The sequence below is a fragment of the Pan paniscus genome, chromosome 1, assembly GCF_029289425.2.
Source record: "Pan paniscus chromosome 1, NHGRI_mPanPan1-v2.0_pri, whole genome shotgun sequence".
Classification (NCBI taxonomy): domain Eukaryota; kingdom Metazoa; phylum Chordata; class Mammalia; order Primates; family Hominidae; genus Pan; species Pan paniscus.
In genome coordinates this window covers 22,891,415-22,909,737 of record NC_073249.2, presented here as the reverse complement: position 1 = coordinate 22,909,737, position 18,323 = coordinate 22,891,415, and the positions used below count along the sequence as shown (strand labels likewise).

Genomic DNA, 18,323 nt, shown 5'->3' with positions numbered 1-18,323 from the left:
AGGACATAAAAGGGGCAGAGAGGACCAGCAGGGGCTGGGGGCTGGATGGACGCTGCCTTGTTGGTGTTTGCTGGAAAAGGTCCCATCCAAACTTAGTTTACACAACGTGCCAGACTGCAGCCACCCAGCCATGGCCAGTACGGTGCCTGTGGTCTTGGAGCCACATCACCAATGCTGCCACCACCGCAGGGACACGCTATGGAGATGTGACATCTGTGCACAGGCTCAGAGGCCCCATGGTTACTGGAAAGGCTGACGGTGCCACCCCAGAAATCACACCCTCTGGGAAGACTGATCACTGGGAGACAGAGCCAGCAGGAGCTGGCACAGATATTTCTATCCCTGCCTCCTCTAGGAGGACTGTCCCCAGACATGGCAGTTCACACAGTGTCTCTGAAGACATCCCATGAGACTAAGGAGTCAATCACACTTGCTGCCAAGCAGTGGCCACAGTGACCTGTTTCTAGGGGGCCCAGGCTAAGGCGATTGGTGCCAGCAGTGGTCCTGGAAAGCAACTGGTGACTGACCATCCAGGTTTGCAAGGACACAAACGGGACAGCTGGTCTCCTTAGAAAACAGACCGCAGGGTGGAACTCTGCAGTTGGATGGCCCACCCTTCTCAAGGCAATAAAGGGCTCCATTGCTGGACATTGCTTGGCACCTGCAGAGCTGGTTGCTGTAGCATCACCAACAATACCATGTAAGTGAAGGCACAAAAATCTGAAGGAAGCATAGTTACCACATGCCAGCCTGCGGAGAGCAGGTGCAAAGGCCCTGTGGCTTTCATCATCTGTACTCACAGCCTATCACTTCTCAGAGTGATGATAAAGAAAGGATGCAGCTGGGCGCGGTGGCTTATACCTGTAATCCCAGCACTTGGGGAGGCTGAGGTAGGAGGACTGGTCGAGGCCAGGAGTTTGAGACCAGCCTAGGCAACATGGTGAAACCCCATCTCTACAAAAAATGCAAAAAAATTAGCTGGGCGTGGTGGTGCATGCCTGTGGTCCCAGCTACTCAGGAGGCTAAGTTGGGAGGATCACATGAGCCCAGGAGGTGGAGGCTGTAGTGAGCCATGATTGTGCCACCGCACTCCAGCCTGGGAAACAGAGGAAGACTGTTAAAAAAAGAAAGAAACAGAGAGAGAGAGGAGGAGGAGGAGGAGGAGGAGGGAAAAAGAAGAAAGAAGGAAGGGAGGGAGAGAGAAAGAAGAAGAAAGAAAAAGAAAAGAAAAAAGAGAAGTGAAGAGAAAAGAAAAGAGGGAGGGAGGAGGAAGGGAGGAAAGGAAACAAGAAAGGAGAAAGGAGAAAAAGGAAGGACCTCCACCTCCAAATAAAGAACTCTGAGTTCTGCAAATGAAGCCCCAGCAATCCAGAGCTAGGGAGAGGCCTAAAGGAAAGTGCATGGTAGCAGATGGTGAAACCATCATGATGTGTGGCAGGGGCTTCGCCCCCAAAGCTCTTTCCTGGATGCCCCAGCCAAGTAGCCATGAACTAGTTCTCCAGACCCTCCCTGGGCTGCTACCGTGTGCCAAGTCAGAGGCTTAGAGCCTGGGATCTGGGACAAAAATAAGACAAGCTTTCTGCCCTCCAGACACTGCTCCCCACACCCCCCCCCACCACCAGTTAGGAGGACAACAAAATTGGTTTTCAATCAAGGCACATTCTAGATTCAAATCCCTGCTCCCCACTTAAGACAAGTTGCTTCATCTAAACCTCAGTTTCCTCATCTGTAAAACAGACTATAAATCTTTGTTCAGGGAATTGATCTGGGTGAAACGGGAACTCCGATGGGCGCGTTCAGCCCCAGTCTAGCTTAGAGTAAGGCCCCAGAAGCGATCGCTGCACCGGAGACCCCCCTACTTGGGGACAGTGCTTCTTGGTTGATGTTCTAGTCTGAGCTACTATTTCAAAGTTTCATGAGGGTTGAAAAGACTCACTTTGGAGAGTGGTTTATATTCTTTACAAATTAAAATGTTACCCAGTCTGACACCCACTCCCCTAACAGCCCCCATGTGGGCCCTCTAGCTTCCTAAGCCTCCCCAGCCTGCCCCTCAGCCAGGTCTCAGGGCTGGGGGCCAGAAGGATCACACCACAGACAGCGCTGGTCTCCAAGGCTTTATTCAGGAAGGTTTGCATCTGTTTGACAGGCACTGTGCAGGGGTTTGTAACAGTTCAGTTTTCTCCAAGGTCCCATGGGGAGAGGGGTGCAGAACAGGAAGAGAGCCTCTCGGCAGGCGGGGCGGGGGGTCCTCTCCTCCAGAACAAAAGGCACTGACGAGGTGAACACCCCAGAGCCAGGGGCTGGGTTATATACACATGGGGTGGACAGATGCAGAGAAACTCAAAGCTAAATACAACTGAAGGATGAAAGAGTCCATCTTATGGGGCCAGGGCTGCTTCTGGGCTCTTTCTACCAAGTGGGAAAGGAAGTTCAAAACAAAGGCAAAGCTTTCAAGGAGAAACAAGAGTCCAGCCTTTCGGTCTTAGTGTTCTGTGCAATTTTAAAACCCAACAAAATAAATATAACTTAAAAATGTCTTACGTGACACTAAAGGCAAGCCTGGGAAAAGCAAGCAGTTGAAGAAACCTTCCGAGAATGCTAAGCAGTGCTGAATGCCAGGAACTCGTGGGGCCCCCCGCAGGACAGGGCAAGAGGACCCTGCGCGCATTCACCTGGGCACAGGTACACAGAGTTTGTCCTGCCTGCTGGCACATGCACTGCCAGGACCCAAGGAGTCCCTGTGGTGACGAGGGCTGGGCAGGCACGGTCTTCCAGGCTGCCAGGGCAGGGGTTCTGGGAGATTCCATTTCACAATCCATCTATCCCACTGAGACAAAGGGAAGGGCCAGATGGCAGGGAAGCGAGTGGCAAAATGGCTTGAGAGACAGAGTAGGTGTAGAAGAGAACTAGCACGGTAAATACAAAAAAAAAGAAAAAAAAAACAGAAAACAAAAACCCTAAGTAACAGAATAACCCTAAAATGATGCTATTTCATACTACGTTCACATATTTAATGTAACCCACAGCCAAGTATTGCCAATAAGAGGCCCCACGGGCCTCCTTTAATAAGCACATCATTTGCATATTAGCACATTGTTTGCAAACAGCTGGTGTCTGCCTGAAGTGCTTGGAACATTTTGTTCTCTTAAACAGGTCCCCTGTAATTTTTGTTCATATCATGATTTGCTTTAGCAAACTTCTTTCACAGATGGAATGAGGATAACTTTTGGCCAGTCCATATTCATAGAATCTTTACGTCTGAATTAATGATGCCCCTGCCCTGCAAATGGCTGAAGCACAGACCACCAGGGTCCCTTCTAGCCCAAAAGTCACTATAGCTCCAGAGGCCCCGAGTTGACTTTGGCTGCCCAACGCCCCCGTCCTGCCTGCCTTCCAGATCACATGCTGCCACGAGGTCTCTCGTGCTCCACCGGGCGCGTGTGTGACCTTTAGCAAGTCGGCCCACACAGGAGCTCACCACTGTTTTAAACAAGAGCCAGGAAGTGTAAGTGATTTCCTTTTTTAAAATCTGTACTTATACATCCTCACGTGTCCCACCCTCCACCCCCAGCAAGTGTCACTCACACTTCCAGCACAAAAGGGGAAATGTACATGTCCCGTGGGCAGGTTGACAGTTCCCCAGAGACCCCGGGGTGGTGGGGTGGGCAGTGGTTCCTCCAGACACACACACCTTGGTCCATAGTCTCCCTCTGTGTCCCTAGCTCCTGGACTCTCCCAGCTCCTGTACCTCTGACAGCGAAGGAGTGGGTGGCAAGCCCCAAGGAGCCTGGGGCACAGAGCTGGGGGTTTTGTTCTTAAGAAGTCATGCAAATTTTACATTCCCTTCCATAACAGACTCACTGGCTTTCAGTTAAAATTGGGCTTAAATAGGTTCTCCACGAATCTCCAAATGCAGAGACTTCAGGAAGAGGTGCCTGGAGCACACCCTGGCATCCACCACATACCCTGCAAGATACCCACACTACATTGGAGAAGCAGGAATCTAAGCCCTCCAGGCGGTAAGGCTTGTTTCAGAGGCAATAACAAATGATGCCAGGAGGCCACCGCGGCACCTCTGGAAGCCAGAAGCCTGCCTTCTTCCTGCCTGGCGCAGACCTGAGCTCCTCCCCTATTTCTGTATCTGCAAGGGACTCTGGGCCCCATGACAGGAGCCCATGTATGCAGGCAGGGTTGACCAACTAGCACCAGGTAGGTGAGGGTCAAGAAAAATGTGCTCCTCCCTAGGGCCAGGGCCCAGAGACTCTATAGATCCCATCTTCCCCTGGTAGCACCCTCGGAGCTCAGCATGGCAGAGTGTGCCTTCTGAACTCATGGGTTGCAATTCCAAGTGGCACAGCTTCTGCTCGCCTCCTCTGGGAAGGCCTAGATCAGAGAACACAGCCAAGCTGGCTTCAGCCTTCTCTTGGCTCCTGGGTCTGGCCTGGAGCCGGTAGGTTTCCATACCAGATGGGTGGGGGGCCTTGCCTGAGCAGCCCTGGAGAGGCCACCAGGGCATCCCTGAGGCTGCTAATCGGAAGACACTTTGCTCACAGTCAACATGTGGTTCCCCGATGGTTTTGTGCCCCAACTACCAGAAAGCCCTGCTCCCAGCCAGGGACCAGGAACCCGGCCGGCCCCCTGGGTTCTCCGGTGGGGAGGCCCCGGCAGAAATAAGGCTGTGCTTGGCAGCACTCTAACAGCACTGGCCGCCAGGGGGCAGCAGGCCTCCGCAGGTGGTAGGTCCAGGCTGGCGCTTCCTAGGGGGCTCCCAGAGGCAGGGCTCATCTGGTAGGGTCCCCTCAGCAGCCAGGGACCCCCTCCAGCTCTACACCTGACCCACCTCTAAGACTGGGCATTTCTCTTCTAGTAGGTGACCCTCTCTACAAAAAGCAGTGCAAACACCACCTCCAAGCCCTGAAGTTAGGAAAATGACTAGAAACTCTCATCTCCTCTTCTACAAAGTGTCTTGTAGTGCAGTTCAGGAGGGTCAGTCAGGTGTAAGTGAAGGAAAAGTTAGGACCGAGAAAGGAAGCACAGGAGGAGGAAAGGAGGCCCAGGCAGGGGCCAGGGAGGGCGTGGGCAGCTCAGGCGAGTGGGGCATCCTGGGACATCTCGGTCAGGATGTCGATGAGGTTATTTAGCCCCGAGAGGTAGCCATCCTCCCGGTTCCCCTCCTGCCAGGGGACGTCATGCTGCAGGGTCTGGCCCTCAGGCAGGGGCGTGGTTTTCCCAAAGTCGATCATCCATACTTTGGCCTGTTCCTTCTTGTCGTGGATGAAGAGGAGGGAGCTGCCAATGACCTGAGGAGAACATGGGGGTGAAGGGTGAGCTGAAGCCCGGGCCTCGCCCTCCCCACTGCGGCCTGGGGCCTGGGTGACCAGGTGGGGAGGCTCGCTCAGGCCGGACAGTTGGGTGCCTGCAATTCCAATCCCCATTTTCAGACAGGCAGCAGAGCCGGCCCAAGAATGGCCATGCCTGGGCAGAGGGCATCGGGTTCCAGGGTCGGCGACCACCCTTCTGTGTGGGCAGCAGCAGGCACCCCTTCACCCCCTGACTCTGGCCTGCACACTTTCCACTCCTTCCCTCCCTCTTTCTTTCCTTCCTTCCTGCCTTCCTTCTTTTCCTTCCTTCCTTCCTTCCAGACAGGGTCTTACTCTGTCGCCCCAGCTGGAGTGCAGTGGTGCAACCTCAGCTTACTGTAGCCTTGATCTCCTAGGCTCAAGCGATCCTCCCACCACAGCCTCCCGAGTAGTTGGGACTACAGGCATGCACCACCATGCCCGGCTAACTTTTTGTTTTTTTATTTTTGTAGAGACAGGGTTTCACTATGTTACCCAGGCTGGTCCCAAACTCCTAAGCTCAAGCCATTCTCCTGCCTTGGCCTCGGAAAGTGCTGAGATTACGGGCATGAATCACACTGCACCTGGGCAAACTTTCCACTCTTTCTAGACCACAACCCAACCTGGGGCCTCGCCCTTCCGCCTCCTAGAACCTGACTCCTCCCAAACACTCTGCAGGGAACCACAGTGAAGGGGAAGGTGCCCAGGAGCGTCCAAACTCTCCTGGGGTGGGGGTGGTGAAGAACCTGTTTCAAATGCACACAGCACCCCCACCCCAGCAGCACAATCCCCTGCAGATTCAGCGTGGGCAGACCCTATAGGGCCTTCCCAGCCTGGCCCAGGGATAGTGGGCACCAAAGAGCCTGCCCCTCCTGGGTGAGCTCAGAGCCTCTGCATGGGAGCGAGGCGCTTTCCCAAATATGGCCACACATACCCCTGCATCACCTCAGTGGGGCCAGAGGAAGGCCGGGGGCACAGAAGGCCGGGGACACAGAAACGGCTGAGGTGACATTCCAGCTTCCAGCAGTGCAGGGCAGGTGGGGCCCCTGGCGAGGCTGAGCCCAAAAAAGGGGCTTCCTCTTCGCAGGTGGAAAACAACAGACCCAAGCTGATTTGGCCTCTTTCTAGACCTTAAGGGAGACCCCAAAAAGTGTAGAACAAAATGCTTTTCCAAGAAATAAAAGCAGAAGTGTTGAAGAAGGGTGGGAATGGCTTTGAGACAGAGCTCTGTGGCCTGAAGTTCTCCCAGGCTTGGCCCCTGGGGTCAGGCAGCCAGGCAGCACCCCCATCGTCCAGAGAGGCAGCTGGGGCAAAGGGGGCTCTGGCAGGTGGCAGGAGGATGCTTCATCAAGTGGAAAGGAGAGGCCACAGGAGGAGCTGAGGGTCTGGGGGACAAGGAGAGCAAAGAACATTCTGAGAAGGACCGAGCTCCCTGCTAGGGGCACAGCAAAGCCTGAGTCTCCTCTCTGGGTGTGCCACCCCCTCCTCGCAGCCATCCTCTCCAGGCGCCCCGCAGGGAATGACATGCAGAGCAAGGTAGACCATCTGCCTGAGGAGGCCTGGTGGTGTAGTTTGCAGAAAGATGCACCGCCCTGCTGGCTGCCCCAGGGCTGACCCTATGAGTTCCTCCTGCTGGCTCCGCAGCCTTCTCTGTGGGCATAGGCTGAGGCTGAGGCCACCTCCATATAAGACCCCATACAAGAGGGCCTCCACAAGACAGTCCCTGTGAGAGGGGCTGCTTTCCTGAACCACCTACACAGCTGCAGGGAGCCGCAGGATCCCGCTTCACACCCACCCACCCATGGGATTAGCCAGCCCCAGGACTGCAGCTGTGTGTGTGTGTGTGTGTGTGTGTGTATGTATGTGAGACTGGTAAAGGCATGCATGTTTGTGTATGAGTGGGTGTGCACACAAAAATGTGTGTGGATATATGAATACATGTGTGTGTTTGTATACGTATGACTTGTGTTAATGTGTTGTATGAATGTGTGCATGCATGTGATTGATCTGCATGTGTGTGAATGTGTGTGTGATTTGTGAATGTGTGTGCATGTAGGGTTTGAGTGTGATCTGTGAAGGTGTGTGCATGTAGAGTTTATGAGTGTGATCTGTGAATGTGTGTGGTATAGGATTGATGAGTGTGGGATCTGTGAATGTGTGTGTGAATGTGTCATGTGGCTGGGGACCTGGACTCCCCATGTCAGGGTCTCACACCCCTCCAGGGAACCTGCTGACACCTCCCAGAGCCTCTCTCAGGTGTCTCAGTTCCCCACCTGCTGCCTGCTGCCCCTGCCAACCAACGTATGCAAAGTTGGGAGGTTCCAGCCCTGCCCGAGAGTGGCACCTGAAGACCTGCCTGCCCTCCTCAGGGTCTCATCTGAAGATGTAGGTGGCGGTCGGCGGGTGCCTGGCTACTCTAGCAGCTCAGAGAGCTTCTGCCCTGAGACCACGGGGTGTGTGGGATATAAGTCCTGCCACCACTGCCCAGAATGGACAAGACTCTGGAGCTGGAAGGACAAGGGAGGAGAAAGGGGGCAATAGCCAGGGGTCTCAGGCAGGACAGCCCGTGTGGTCACCCCAGGAAGCACTGAGACGCAGCTCCCCCGTGCAGCGAGGGTCTGGTCCCTGATGGCCTGCCTCTGGCTGCACCACCCTGAAAATGCCCGATGCCCCGGGCTTCTGGAAGGAGAAGGAGAAGGCCTGTTGGCATGCGCAGCATTCTGCTCAAGAGGGCAAAAGCCCAGTATCTACCTCGTGGCACTTGAAGAAGGGAGAAACTTCTAGAGTGGTTCGAATGGCCTTCAGCCGGTCCCGATAGGCGATCTGGGAATAGAAAGAGGACCAGATTTTTAAGCACCGCGTGGGGAAGGGGTGGATTTTAGCCCATTTAGCTCATTAGAGTCACGGACTGTAGAAATGACAGTGACCTTACACCCTACCCTGATCACTTATTCCAACCTCCTTATCTACAAATGAAGAAACTGCAGCCTAGAGGAGGGGTTGCAGCTGGGCTCCGCTCCCGCCCTTTCTCCCACCACCCTTTCTCCAGGAGCTGGCGGTGCCGGGAAGGGCAGTGTCAGAACACCCATGCGGCCTCTAGTGGTCCCTCCCGTGAATGTGCTTTACCCTGAACGCCGGACATCTAGAGGCAGCTTCCTGCGAGCAGGGCTGCTGTGGCGTCTTTCTCAGCATAAATGCCAGTACCTTTGACTTTTGAAAGGACAGGGTAAGAGACAGAACCACAAATATCTCTCCCAGTGCCCTCTCCATGGAGCCCTATAAACCCATGTCAAGCTTTGCTGGCCTTGGGGGTGCCCCATCTTCCCCAGAAGCCAGCTCTGTGGGTCTCACCCCCGGGCTGCCTTGGGAAGCTCGTCATAACACAGGTACACAGAGTTCCTCAATGCCTGCTGGAAAAGAGTGACAGCTGGCAGGGCCAGCCGAGCAGCCCCCTGGAGTCTTCAGCACCAGGAACAAACCCCAGGCATAGGAGGCATGTTCCATGGTGGCCACTGCTTAGGGGCGGAGATCCTCCCCTGCAAGGGACTCAGGAATTGGAGGACTTGGGCTACGAAAGAGTCAGGCACATTCCCCCTGCCTGCAGCCTCAGAGCTTGCCAGGAGCCAAGGGAAGCCTCCCCAGCTGGAAAAGGAAGATTTCCCAGTTCCAGCCCGTACTGAGTCTCCTTGGAGAAATGGCTGCCTGGTCCGCCCCCACTTGCTCTGCAGCTGCTGTGGACTGTTCAGAAGGTGCCATTCACAGGGGCTCCAGGGCCCGTGTCCCAGATGTGCCTGGATCTCTGACTGTCCCAGGGAGCCGTGCACTTGGGGCACAGTGGCACAATATTCCCTGACTCAGCTGGAAGGGTCAGTGCTCTGGTCCCTGTGGGCAGAGCATCTATCCAGTCTGCGAGCCGCTGCAGCAGCAACACACAAGACAGAACTTTGTCATGAACTTGTACAACCCACACTCCTGGACTCGGAGACAGCTCGCCAGCTCTTGCTGGCAGGGAGCAGTGTGACCTCGGGCACACAAAATGGGGACAAGCAGGTCTACCCACAGCAGGTCTGCTGTGAAGATTTGCTACACGCTTGGCATGACACCTGGCAGACGGCGGGCACTGTTCTCTCTCTCAGGGCATGGGAAATGCTCTCTGGAGCTATGGGGCCGATGGCTAAGGGAGAGTCAGTGAGTGTCCGCCAAGCTTCCCCGCCTACCCGCCGCACGCCAGGGACAAGCACATCGCCTTCCTCTTTACTTTCCAAGCAGAAGCCTGGGGCCAGGATGGATACAAACCTTCCTGGGTACTAACTTCAGTGCCCTTGACTTTTTTTTTTTTTTTTTTGAGACAGAGTTTCATTCTTGTTGCCCAGGTTGAAGTGCAATGGCAAAATCTCAGCTCACTGCAACCTCCGCCTCCCAGGTTCAAGTGACTCTCCTGCCTCAGCATCCCAAGTAGCTGGAATTACAGGCATGCGCCACCATGTCCGGCTAATTTTTGTGTTTTTAGTAAAGATGGAGTTTCACCATGTTGGCCAGGCTGGTCTCAAACTTCTGACCTCAGGTGATCCACCTGCCCCAGCTTCCCAAAGTGCTGGGATTACAGGCGTGAGCCACTGTGCCCGGCGTGCCTTTGACTTTTGAAAGGGCAGAGTGAGAGAGCCACAAAAGTCTCTGCCAGTGGCCTCTCTACAGAGCCCTACGAACTCGGGCTGGGGTGTGCTGTCCCTGGGGGTGCCTTGTCCTCCCCATGGGCACCTCCAGAGTAGACACAGTTGTCCCTCCCTGGCTGGCTGGAGAGACCCTCTCTGGAGGTGCCAGACTCACCAGGATGTTATGGTTTCCTTTAGTGAACTCTCTGAAGGCCTCGGTGACCTGCTCCCTCGTTTTGGTCTTCTTGAAGTCCCGGTTCACGGTGCCGTCTTCTTTCTGAGAAAGAGAACACCCCACCCAGGAGGGGGTCAGCAGGGACCCTCGGGCAGAAACTGTTCTCACCCCCCCAACACCACAGAGCAGGCGAGCCCCATCTGAACCTGGGGCAGGGCCAGTGGAGGCACCCAGGTGTCCACGTATGGCGCATGGAGGCGGCGTGCACAGCAGAGGGGAGCCTGCCCTGTGCCCAAACACAGGAGAACGCAGAGGGTGGCGCTGACATCCCCAGGCGAGTGAACAGTGGTAGGAAAGGCCCGGAGGTGTGAAGGGCATCCAGGCTGAGGATGGAGGAGCATGACCCGGGGCTGGCCCGTCCTGCGTGCAACAGCAGGGCCAAGAGAGAGGGTTGGCCTCGACTTCCCACTCCGGGGCCCGGGCCCTGGAACCGGTGCCCGGAGGTCCTTGCCCGCCAGAGGCACCTCCCCTCAGCACAGGCAGGAGAGACTTGCTCCCGCCCTGAGCTCAGCTTGACTTCCTTTATAATCTACCATCTCTTCTTTCACGTTTTCTGAAAGCCAGGATCCAATACAGCCCTGCCCATCTCTGCTTCCTCGCCCACCCCACTCCCATCTTCTTGGCCCCAGCACTATCTCTGTTCAGGCTGTCCTGGGCCCTCATGTGGGGCTTTGCTGACCTATGAGGAAGTCTGTTCTTTAGGGACAAAGGGAATGCTCTGCCAGGAGTCCCAACAGTGGGCCGTGTCTGCCCTCAGGCTGGAGAGTACTTCAGCTGTGTCCTCACTGTGGCTGCCTTCGACAGGACTGGCAGGACCTGGGGCTGAGGGAGCAGCCCTGGGTGCAGGAGGGGCCGAGAGCCGGGGGCTGTGGGCAGTGCACCCCAGGCAGAGCCTCTTGGCTAAGGGCGGGGCAGGCAGGTGATGGTGAAGACAGCTGGCTTCTCTCTGAGTGGGAAGACAGGCTGTCGGCTGTTCTGACGGCTGGACAATAGACAGAGACCAGGAGCACAGCCTGCTCGAGAGGGAGAGGTGAAGGGAAAGTGGATTGTTTCTAATAAAGAAAGGAAAGCGAGCATTAAGGAGAAGGCGGATGGGTACGGAATTTGCATCCAGTCTCAGAGCTGGATGCAAAAAAGAGGGAAGGGCTGGTTTCAAAAGACAAAGAAGGGGGCAAATGCCTTTCTCAGCCCAGAGCTCGCAAAGCAGCTGTCCCGGGGGAAGGTAAAAACTTCCCAACATGCCACCGTGGGCAGCGAGCCATTGACAGCTGCGGAAGCTACGTCTAAATGCCATCTGAAAGGAGGCTCAGGGGACCCTCCCATCAGGACCATCAGCTGCCCAACCCTGACTCCAGGCTGGACACTGGAGATGATGCAGACCATGACTGGACAGAGAATGGGAGACCCGACAACCCCACAGGGACCGCCATCTGCTCAAGAGGGACAGCTTCTGAGACCCTGAGGGGCCGGCACCCCAAAGCCCGGCTCTTGCAAATTTAACAGCAAGGGTGCACAAAGGGGCCCAGGGACAGGGAGATCAATCCAGACAGTCATCAATCCAGACAGTGCCAGTTCCCCAATTTATTCTTGGGAAAGTAAATCAACATTTGAACATAATCATGTATAGGAAGCTTCTGTGTGCCCATAGCCAGAGCTAAGAACTTTTCTGCCAGATACACATAGGTACAAAGGGATAGAAGGGAAAGAGCCATCATTTTGTAAACCACAAACACAAAGTAAATATATTAATTAGGGGAAAATTACATTTACTTATAAAGTTTGTCATGTTGTTTCTTTGGAGCTTATGTTTCTATTTCTGTTCCAATAAATAATTTAAAATTTCAAAAAAAAAAAAAAAAAAGAAGATCGAAGAGCAAAGCAGAGAGAATGCAGTTTCTGAGAGACCCTGGCTCCAACATCAAAGGCGGTCACAGCATGCTCCTCCCTTCCCCGAATTGTCTGCCAGTCCCGGTTTGCAGCCATGGCAGAATGAACCAGCTACCCCACAGGCATCCCGCAGGTGCCTCTCGCCTGGCTTTCGGTGCCAGGCACCGTCTGGGCTAAATGGAGAGTCCTCGGCAGAGGGCTGACAGCTGGGCAGGGCTAGAAGCCACTCTGCTCTGAGGCCTGAGCCCCCTACACAGCCATCCCGCCTGAGGAATAGGCTGATGTCTCCAAATGTCTGGCCTTGGGGCGGGCCACCCACATTCTGAGCCTGTGCCTGGAGAAGCTTACAACTTCCAAAGGGCGCTGAGAGAAGCCAAGCCCCCTGAGGTGGGCACGGGTGGGGCCCAAGGCTGCCCTCACTCGCCGGCCTCACCTTGATTCCCTCGATCCTGAACCCCAGGGTGGCCGTGGAGCTGATGGTCTCCCGCCACTGCATGTACCGCGGCTTGGTCACAGCCCGCTGTGCTTTTTCCTCCTCGGTGGGGGCCTCGGGGTCCACCTCGATCATCTTCTGGTACATGTCCTTCCGCAGGCTGGGCTTCTTCCGGGCCTTCGTGAGCTCCTCCTCCAGGTAGGTCCTACGTGGGAGGGAAGGCGACATGAGGGCCGAGGCCTGGGGCAGGGCTCACCAGCAGCTTCTTTCCTGCCTGGTGGATGAAGGTTTGGGGCGTGTGTTGCCCAACAGCTGCAGTCAGCTCAGTGCCCTGAGTCAAGGCACGTCTTTCCGAGGGGACGGCAGACTCTGTTCCAGCTGGGGCTGGCTCTAATTTTTCTTTTCTTTTTTTTTTAGACAATTTTTTTAGTAGATAAGGGAGTCTCGCTATGTTGCCCTGGCTGGTCTCAAACTTCTAGCCTCAAGTGGTCCTCCCACCTTGGCCTCCCAAAGTGCTGGGATTACAGGTGTGCACCACCACCCAGCCTGGGGTTGGCTCTTGATCCAGGAGAAAAGGGGCAGCCTCACTGAATCGGACTGCCTTCACTTTCACTCCAAGCCCATCGGCTGGCCTCACAAAGCCCAAGGAGCTCCTCCTCGGGAGACCCCCACAGGAACCAGCAGAAGAAGGAAGACGGAGGCAGGGCAGCAGGGGGTGTCGGGGGTGGCTTGTCCTGATCCTGCTGCTACGGTGGAGCTGAGAGAGGGGACTGGGGGCAGGGTCTACTCAGGGCCCCACTAGATCCCCTTGGCTGCCTCGGCCCTTCCATAAAGCGAGGGCTTCCAAAGCCAGAACCTGTCCTGGTGGGAGAAGTGGTCTGTCCTCAAGTCCCCATCTCTGCTGCTCTCAGGCAGCCTGAAGGCTGAGCCTGCCCATAAGTGTCTTTGGCTCTTTCCAAAGAGGGGAAATCTTCTGGAGCACAAAGTTCAGGTCAGAAAGTGGCCTTGGAAGGGGTCCCAGTGTGGATGGAGAAGCCCGTATTGTGGGGGAAAGGCAGGGGGCTCCCCTCAGCCTCTGCTCATCCCAGAGACATGCCTGGCGCACCCCACCCCATCGACACCAGGCCTCCTCATAGGTGAGCCCCCAGCCCAAAAAGCCTGAGAAAATGCTTCCAACTCAACTGCCTCATGGCCCTGGCCTCCACACGAGCAGCTCCAGCTGAACTGGCGGGGACCACCTAGACACTGGGGAAGGTAACAGGGGCAGGGACAGCAGAGCACTTGAGCAGCCGGGGGCTGAATCGCTGGCCCTGAGCTGCCGGGACACACCACCTCCCCCAGCACACAGCTCTGTGCTTCTACCTTCTCCAGAGCAGAGGTGGGGTGAGTCATCCCACCCCCGCTCCCCTGCTCTCCTTTTAGAGCCCCAGTCTCCCTACACAACAGGCTCAGAGGCTGCCCACAGCCCTTGAGGAGGCAGAAATCAGCAGTGTCAGTTGCAGGATGGGGAAGTTTTCTCCCCTTTGCCCTGTGTGGGCGGGAGCTGCCCACAGAGGCCCCGCCCGCCTGCCCTCCACCTGGCCCTCCACTCTTCCCACATCTGTCTCCCAGGCCTTGTTCCAACACTGCCCACCAACTTCTCCAAGTTGCTGGTTTGGGACCCAGAACAGACTAAACAAAAACTACAGCGTCTTAAAAATGACAGGCTTTAGAAACCACTGTATTAATTGAAATTTGCACGGAAAGAAAAGGGAAGAAAAAAACAAATCCTTTGGGTGTGAACTTAGGCCTGGCTGGTTAGGACCTTCCAGGAGGTGATGAGGGCTGGAGGGGGAAGTCAGTAGCTTTGGGTTGGGCCCTTGCATGCACACACACCCATGTGCGCACATATACACACACGTGCTCATGCACACACATGCACATACATGCGGACTCCTGTGCACCACTGCACACACACAGGTGCACCCATGCAGGACATGCACAGAGCACACCCCTCACATGCAGAGCCAGGTCAGTGGTGACGCGGGCACTGAGGCAGGGGCTGCGTGTGCATCCATGTGTGTACCGTGTAGAAAAGGGGCAGCCAGGCTGTGGGAGGGACTCCTGAGGGCGCTGTAGGGGACCGCATGGTGGGTGGCTGCACTTCTGCAAAGAGCTCTCAGCACCTCCTTAAACAGGAAGCAGACCTCAATGTGAAATCCCTTTTCACGTGGCCTTTCTCCAAAAAGGGCCCCCGTGGCTCAAAGCGGGCAGTCACTCACTGCCCGGGAGAGGAAAGAGGCTGGGGGCAGATGTCCACAGGGGGTGCCAGCTGGATGGCGGGGCGGGATGCCCACAGGAAGGTGAGGCTCAGCCCCTCCCCACACTCCCCTGCCTGCCCGAGACAAAGTCGAAGCTCCAAGCCATGCAGGGAAGCAGAGACCTGCTCGCCCACTCACAGGACGCTGGGGGAGGAGGGGACTCAAGATCAGGTGGAGGAAGTGCTCCTTTGAGACAGGCCAGCCCAGGGAGCCAACAGGTGGCAGGCGAAAGCCACCCAGAGCTCCTAGGTGCTAGGGGCGGGCTCTCACCTGCACTCCCCAGGCCCCTGGTCCCGATGTCAGGAAGACAGTGTTGACTCTCCAGGACAAGTCACAAACCTCAGAGCATGCCCCAGAGCCACTGAGCACATGTCGGTGGGAGCCAGAGTCCCAAGAAGCCCCGACGTGCAGACGCCACCAGCAACTGCATCACATTCTCCTTAGTGCCACCCTTCTGCCCCCGCCATGCCCAGCATTGTTTGGTGACCGGCCCTTCCCTTTCTCTGTGACATGTCTCAAACTCTCTTGCCCTGGGACTCAGCATGTGAGGTAACCCTGAGCTCCAGCCTCCTCACTCTGTCATGGAAAGGCCACATTCTAGAGGTGACCATGAGCAGCCAGTCTTGGGAGAGGCCCTGCAGCCAAGGGTTCTGGATGAACGCATTTGGGGGAAGGCACAGTCCATGGCCCAGATGGAACTAGCCTGGCACCCCAGGGAAATGCCATGGAAGCTGGGTCCCACACAGCCCCCTTGGGAAGGGCTGGGCTGCAGCTGGGGGCCTGATTTGCAGTCAAGCAAGCCTGGTGCAGAACTGCACCAAGCTGCTGCCTGGCTGGGTGGCCCTGATGAGTCACTGAACCTCCTGGTGACAGAACCATCCTGCTTACACTGGAACATGACCCATCTCCCAGAATCGCGGTGAGAACGCAATGGGATAAATAATGGAAGCATCTAGCATAGCCCTTGGAACAAGAAGGGTCCTTAGGATTTGTGTGCAGGAAAGATCGGGCTGGGTGCACCCTGCTTCTGGGGAGACCTTCCTCTTCCCCTCCACACATACTCCTCTCTCATCCTCTTCCCTCTGCCTGCCAAGATGGGTTACATGGGTACCAGCCACGGTCACTCTAGATCTCTCCTGAGAGCACTAGGGTGCAATCAGAGAGAAGCTGCGGAAGTCAAGCGGCTGGGTGGGGGCAGCCCTGGGGCAGGAAGCGGGGCTCCTGTCCCCAGCAGGAGCAGGCAGGTTCTGGGGCAGCCTGGCCCTGTGCTTGGCTGGCTGTGTCTTTGGGACAGCCGACTTCCAGAAATGCCTAGCCAGTGTTCTTCACACAGGTCGTACTTTTTTGGCCAGGTCTGAGTGGACACCACTTGGATTATTCTCCGTGTGGTCACCTGCGAAGTCCTGCTGCTGTCTGGGTTGGAAGGAAGGGCTGGGCCTCCCCTGAGAGGACACATTCTGGTGCACCAGTGGATGCCATCCTGGGTCAGAAATCAAGACTCGGGAAAAGCAAAGGCCTCGGGCTGGCTGGGGGCATGTTCTTTCTCCTCCCTGCCCTATCCCAGGTCCCTGTGGGCTAAAGATAGTAAGGAACTTGGATGGTGGGAGGGAGGTGGCCAGGGATGGCTCAAGAGCAAACAGTGGGGCCTGTGCTTCTCCATCCCCCATTCTTTCCCTGTGAGTGATGGCGAGAGAACACAACAGTCAGTGGCAGGGTGTGATTTTAGGACAGAACTCCCAGGAGGAGAGAGAAGGAAGGAAAGAAGGAAGGAAATGCTGGCTGGCTTAGCTCACTTCTCTCCTGGCCTCTGTCTCTGTCTCTCTCTCTCTCTCACACACACCCCTCTTTCTCAATCTGCTCTTATGAGAAATAATCCAGTTAAACCAGTCACAGTGGACACAGCCTTCTGCTCTGAGCTCTGAGTCCCCGTGCCTGGCCTCCCAGACAGCCCTGCAAGGAAGCATGGGGGAGCTTGGCATCTGGCCGTCCAGCCCGGGTGCTGCAGTGAGGGCCAGCCCCACAACATGAGCACCGCACGCTGGACACCATGGGGGCCGACAGCCTTAGGGAGGTTCACCAAGCCTGCACAGGGGAGAAGGAGCCGTGCTGTGGATGACTCAGGGTGGAAGGGCAGCAGTTTGAGAGGTAATGAGAAAACCCGGCTGCCTAAAACTGAGCCCCGAGATCTCAGCAGCCGGCCTCAGGCATCCCTGTCTGCTCTCTGCCCTGCCTCCTCAAGCCCCCTCTTCCTTTCTCCTCTTCCCTGGAGTCCTCTCCAGGCTTATCCGCTGGGCAGGTGTCAGGGTGAGCCTGAGCCCCTGTCAGGAACCTGGGGGTGGGAGCCAGTCCTGCACACAGGCCCAATGACTGCTCCGGGCTCACCTGGGGCCCTGCGGTGCCCTGCCATGTGGGTTTCTTGAGTTCCGTCAGGGGCTTCCTCCTCCTCTTAGGCAGATACAGGTCTTTTTTGGTAAACCAGCATGTTCTACTAGCCACTCTCTCTTCCCACTCACCAGGGCTGGGGAAATGGAAAGACCTCGATTCCCATCTCCCCTGAAGCTCACACAGCAGGAAGTCACCATCCTGCGACCTCCCTACCTGGTGCTCCCCGCACCCCCAGCGATCCCACCTGAACCAAGGGCAGCTCTCTCTTCCTTCTCTCAAGGGAGCCTCAGAACCCAGCTGGTGCCCCTTTTCTGGTTCCGCCAGCCCCTGGCTTCTGCTCACTGGAGAAGGAAAGGGGCCATCATGGGCAAAGCCCAGGTCCCGGAACCCTCTGCACATAATGGGAGATGCCTGGGGATGGGGAGGCTCTAATTGGTCCAACAGCCTCCTCAGCCTGCCCTTGCACCTGTGAGGCCTCTGGGAAGCCCTGAGTGCCACGCTGTGCACCTGCCATGTGGCTTGCACTGAGGCAGGCATGTGGGCTGCGAGAAGCCTGGCTCACCTGATTCCCATCTTGCAGTCCATCACACAGGGCGAGTCGAAGTCGGCCAGCAGGTCGTCCATCTGGTTGTAGCGCTCCCCATCCTTCACCACATCCCCATGGTAGGCAGGTACGAAGGGCCTCAGCACATCCACCATCAGCCGGTCCAGGCAGCGCTGCTCTGACTCACAGTGCTTCTTCAGGATCCTGCCATTGGCAGCTGCCTTGAAACTCCCTGGAGAGCAAGTGTAGAAGGTTCTTGGTCTCCGGCTGCAGGTAGCTGGCAGAGGCACCCTCCCCAGCACAGGGCCTGGGACTCCCTGGGGATGGCTAAGCCTGGGGCTGAAGGTGTGTCTATGTCCCTGCTGTGGACTGAGCACCTTAAGGGGAGTGGGTTCAAGACCTAGTCCCCACTCACTAACTGTAATTCTGAGCTGGTTCCCCAGCTTCCTTGACTCCAGACTCCTCCTCACCAGTGTTCCCTGCTGGAAGGTTACAGAGCTAGGTGAGAGACTGAGGTGCCACGACCCAGTCATTCCTTAGTGTTGCTA

General features: G+C 56.3%; 1 protein-coding gene across 1 annotated transcript in view; it reads right to left on the bottom strand.

The window, feature by feature from the left end:
- Positions 1-2,101: 2,101 nt before the first annotated feature.
- ITPKB (inositol-trisphosphate 3-kinase B) overlaps positions 2,102-18,323 on the bottom strand; it is a 108,300-nt gene continuing 92,078 nt past the window's right edge. Inside the window, exons 4-8 of the mRNA XM_003814929.6 lie at positions 17,794-18,007; positions 12,547-12,751; positions 10,167-10,268; positions 8,091-8,162; positions 2,102-5,300 (exon numbers count right to left, since the gene is read on the bottom strand). Coding sequence (XP_003814977.1) covers positions 5,085-5,300; positions 8,091-8,162; positions 10,167-10,268; positions 12,547-12,751; positions 17,794-18,007 — 809 coding nt within the window. The 3' untranslated portion in view covers positions 2,102-5,084. The remainder of the gene's footprint in view (positions 5,301-8,090; positions 8,163-10,166; positions 10,269-12,546; positions 12,752-17,793; positions 18,008-18,323) is intronic.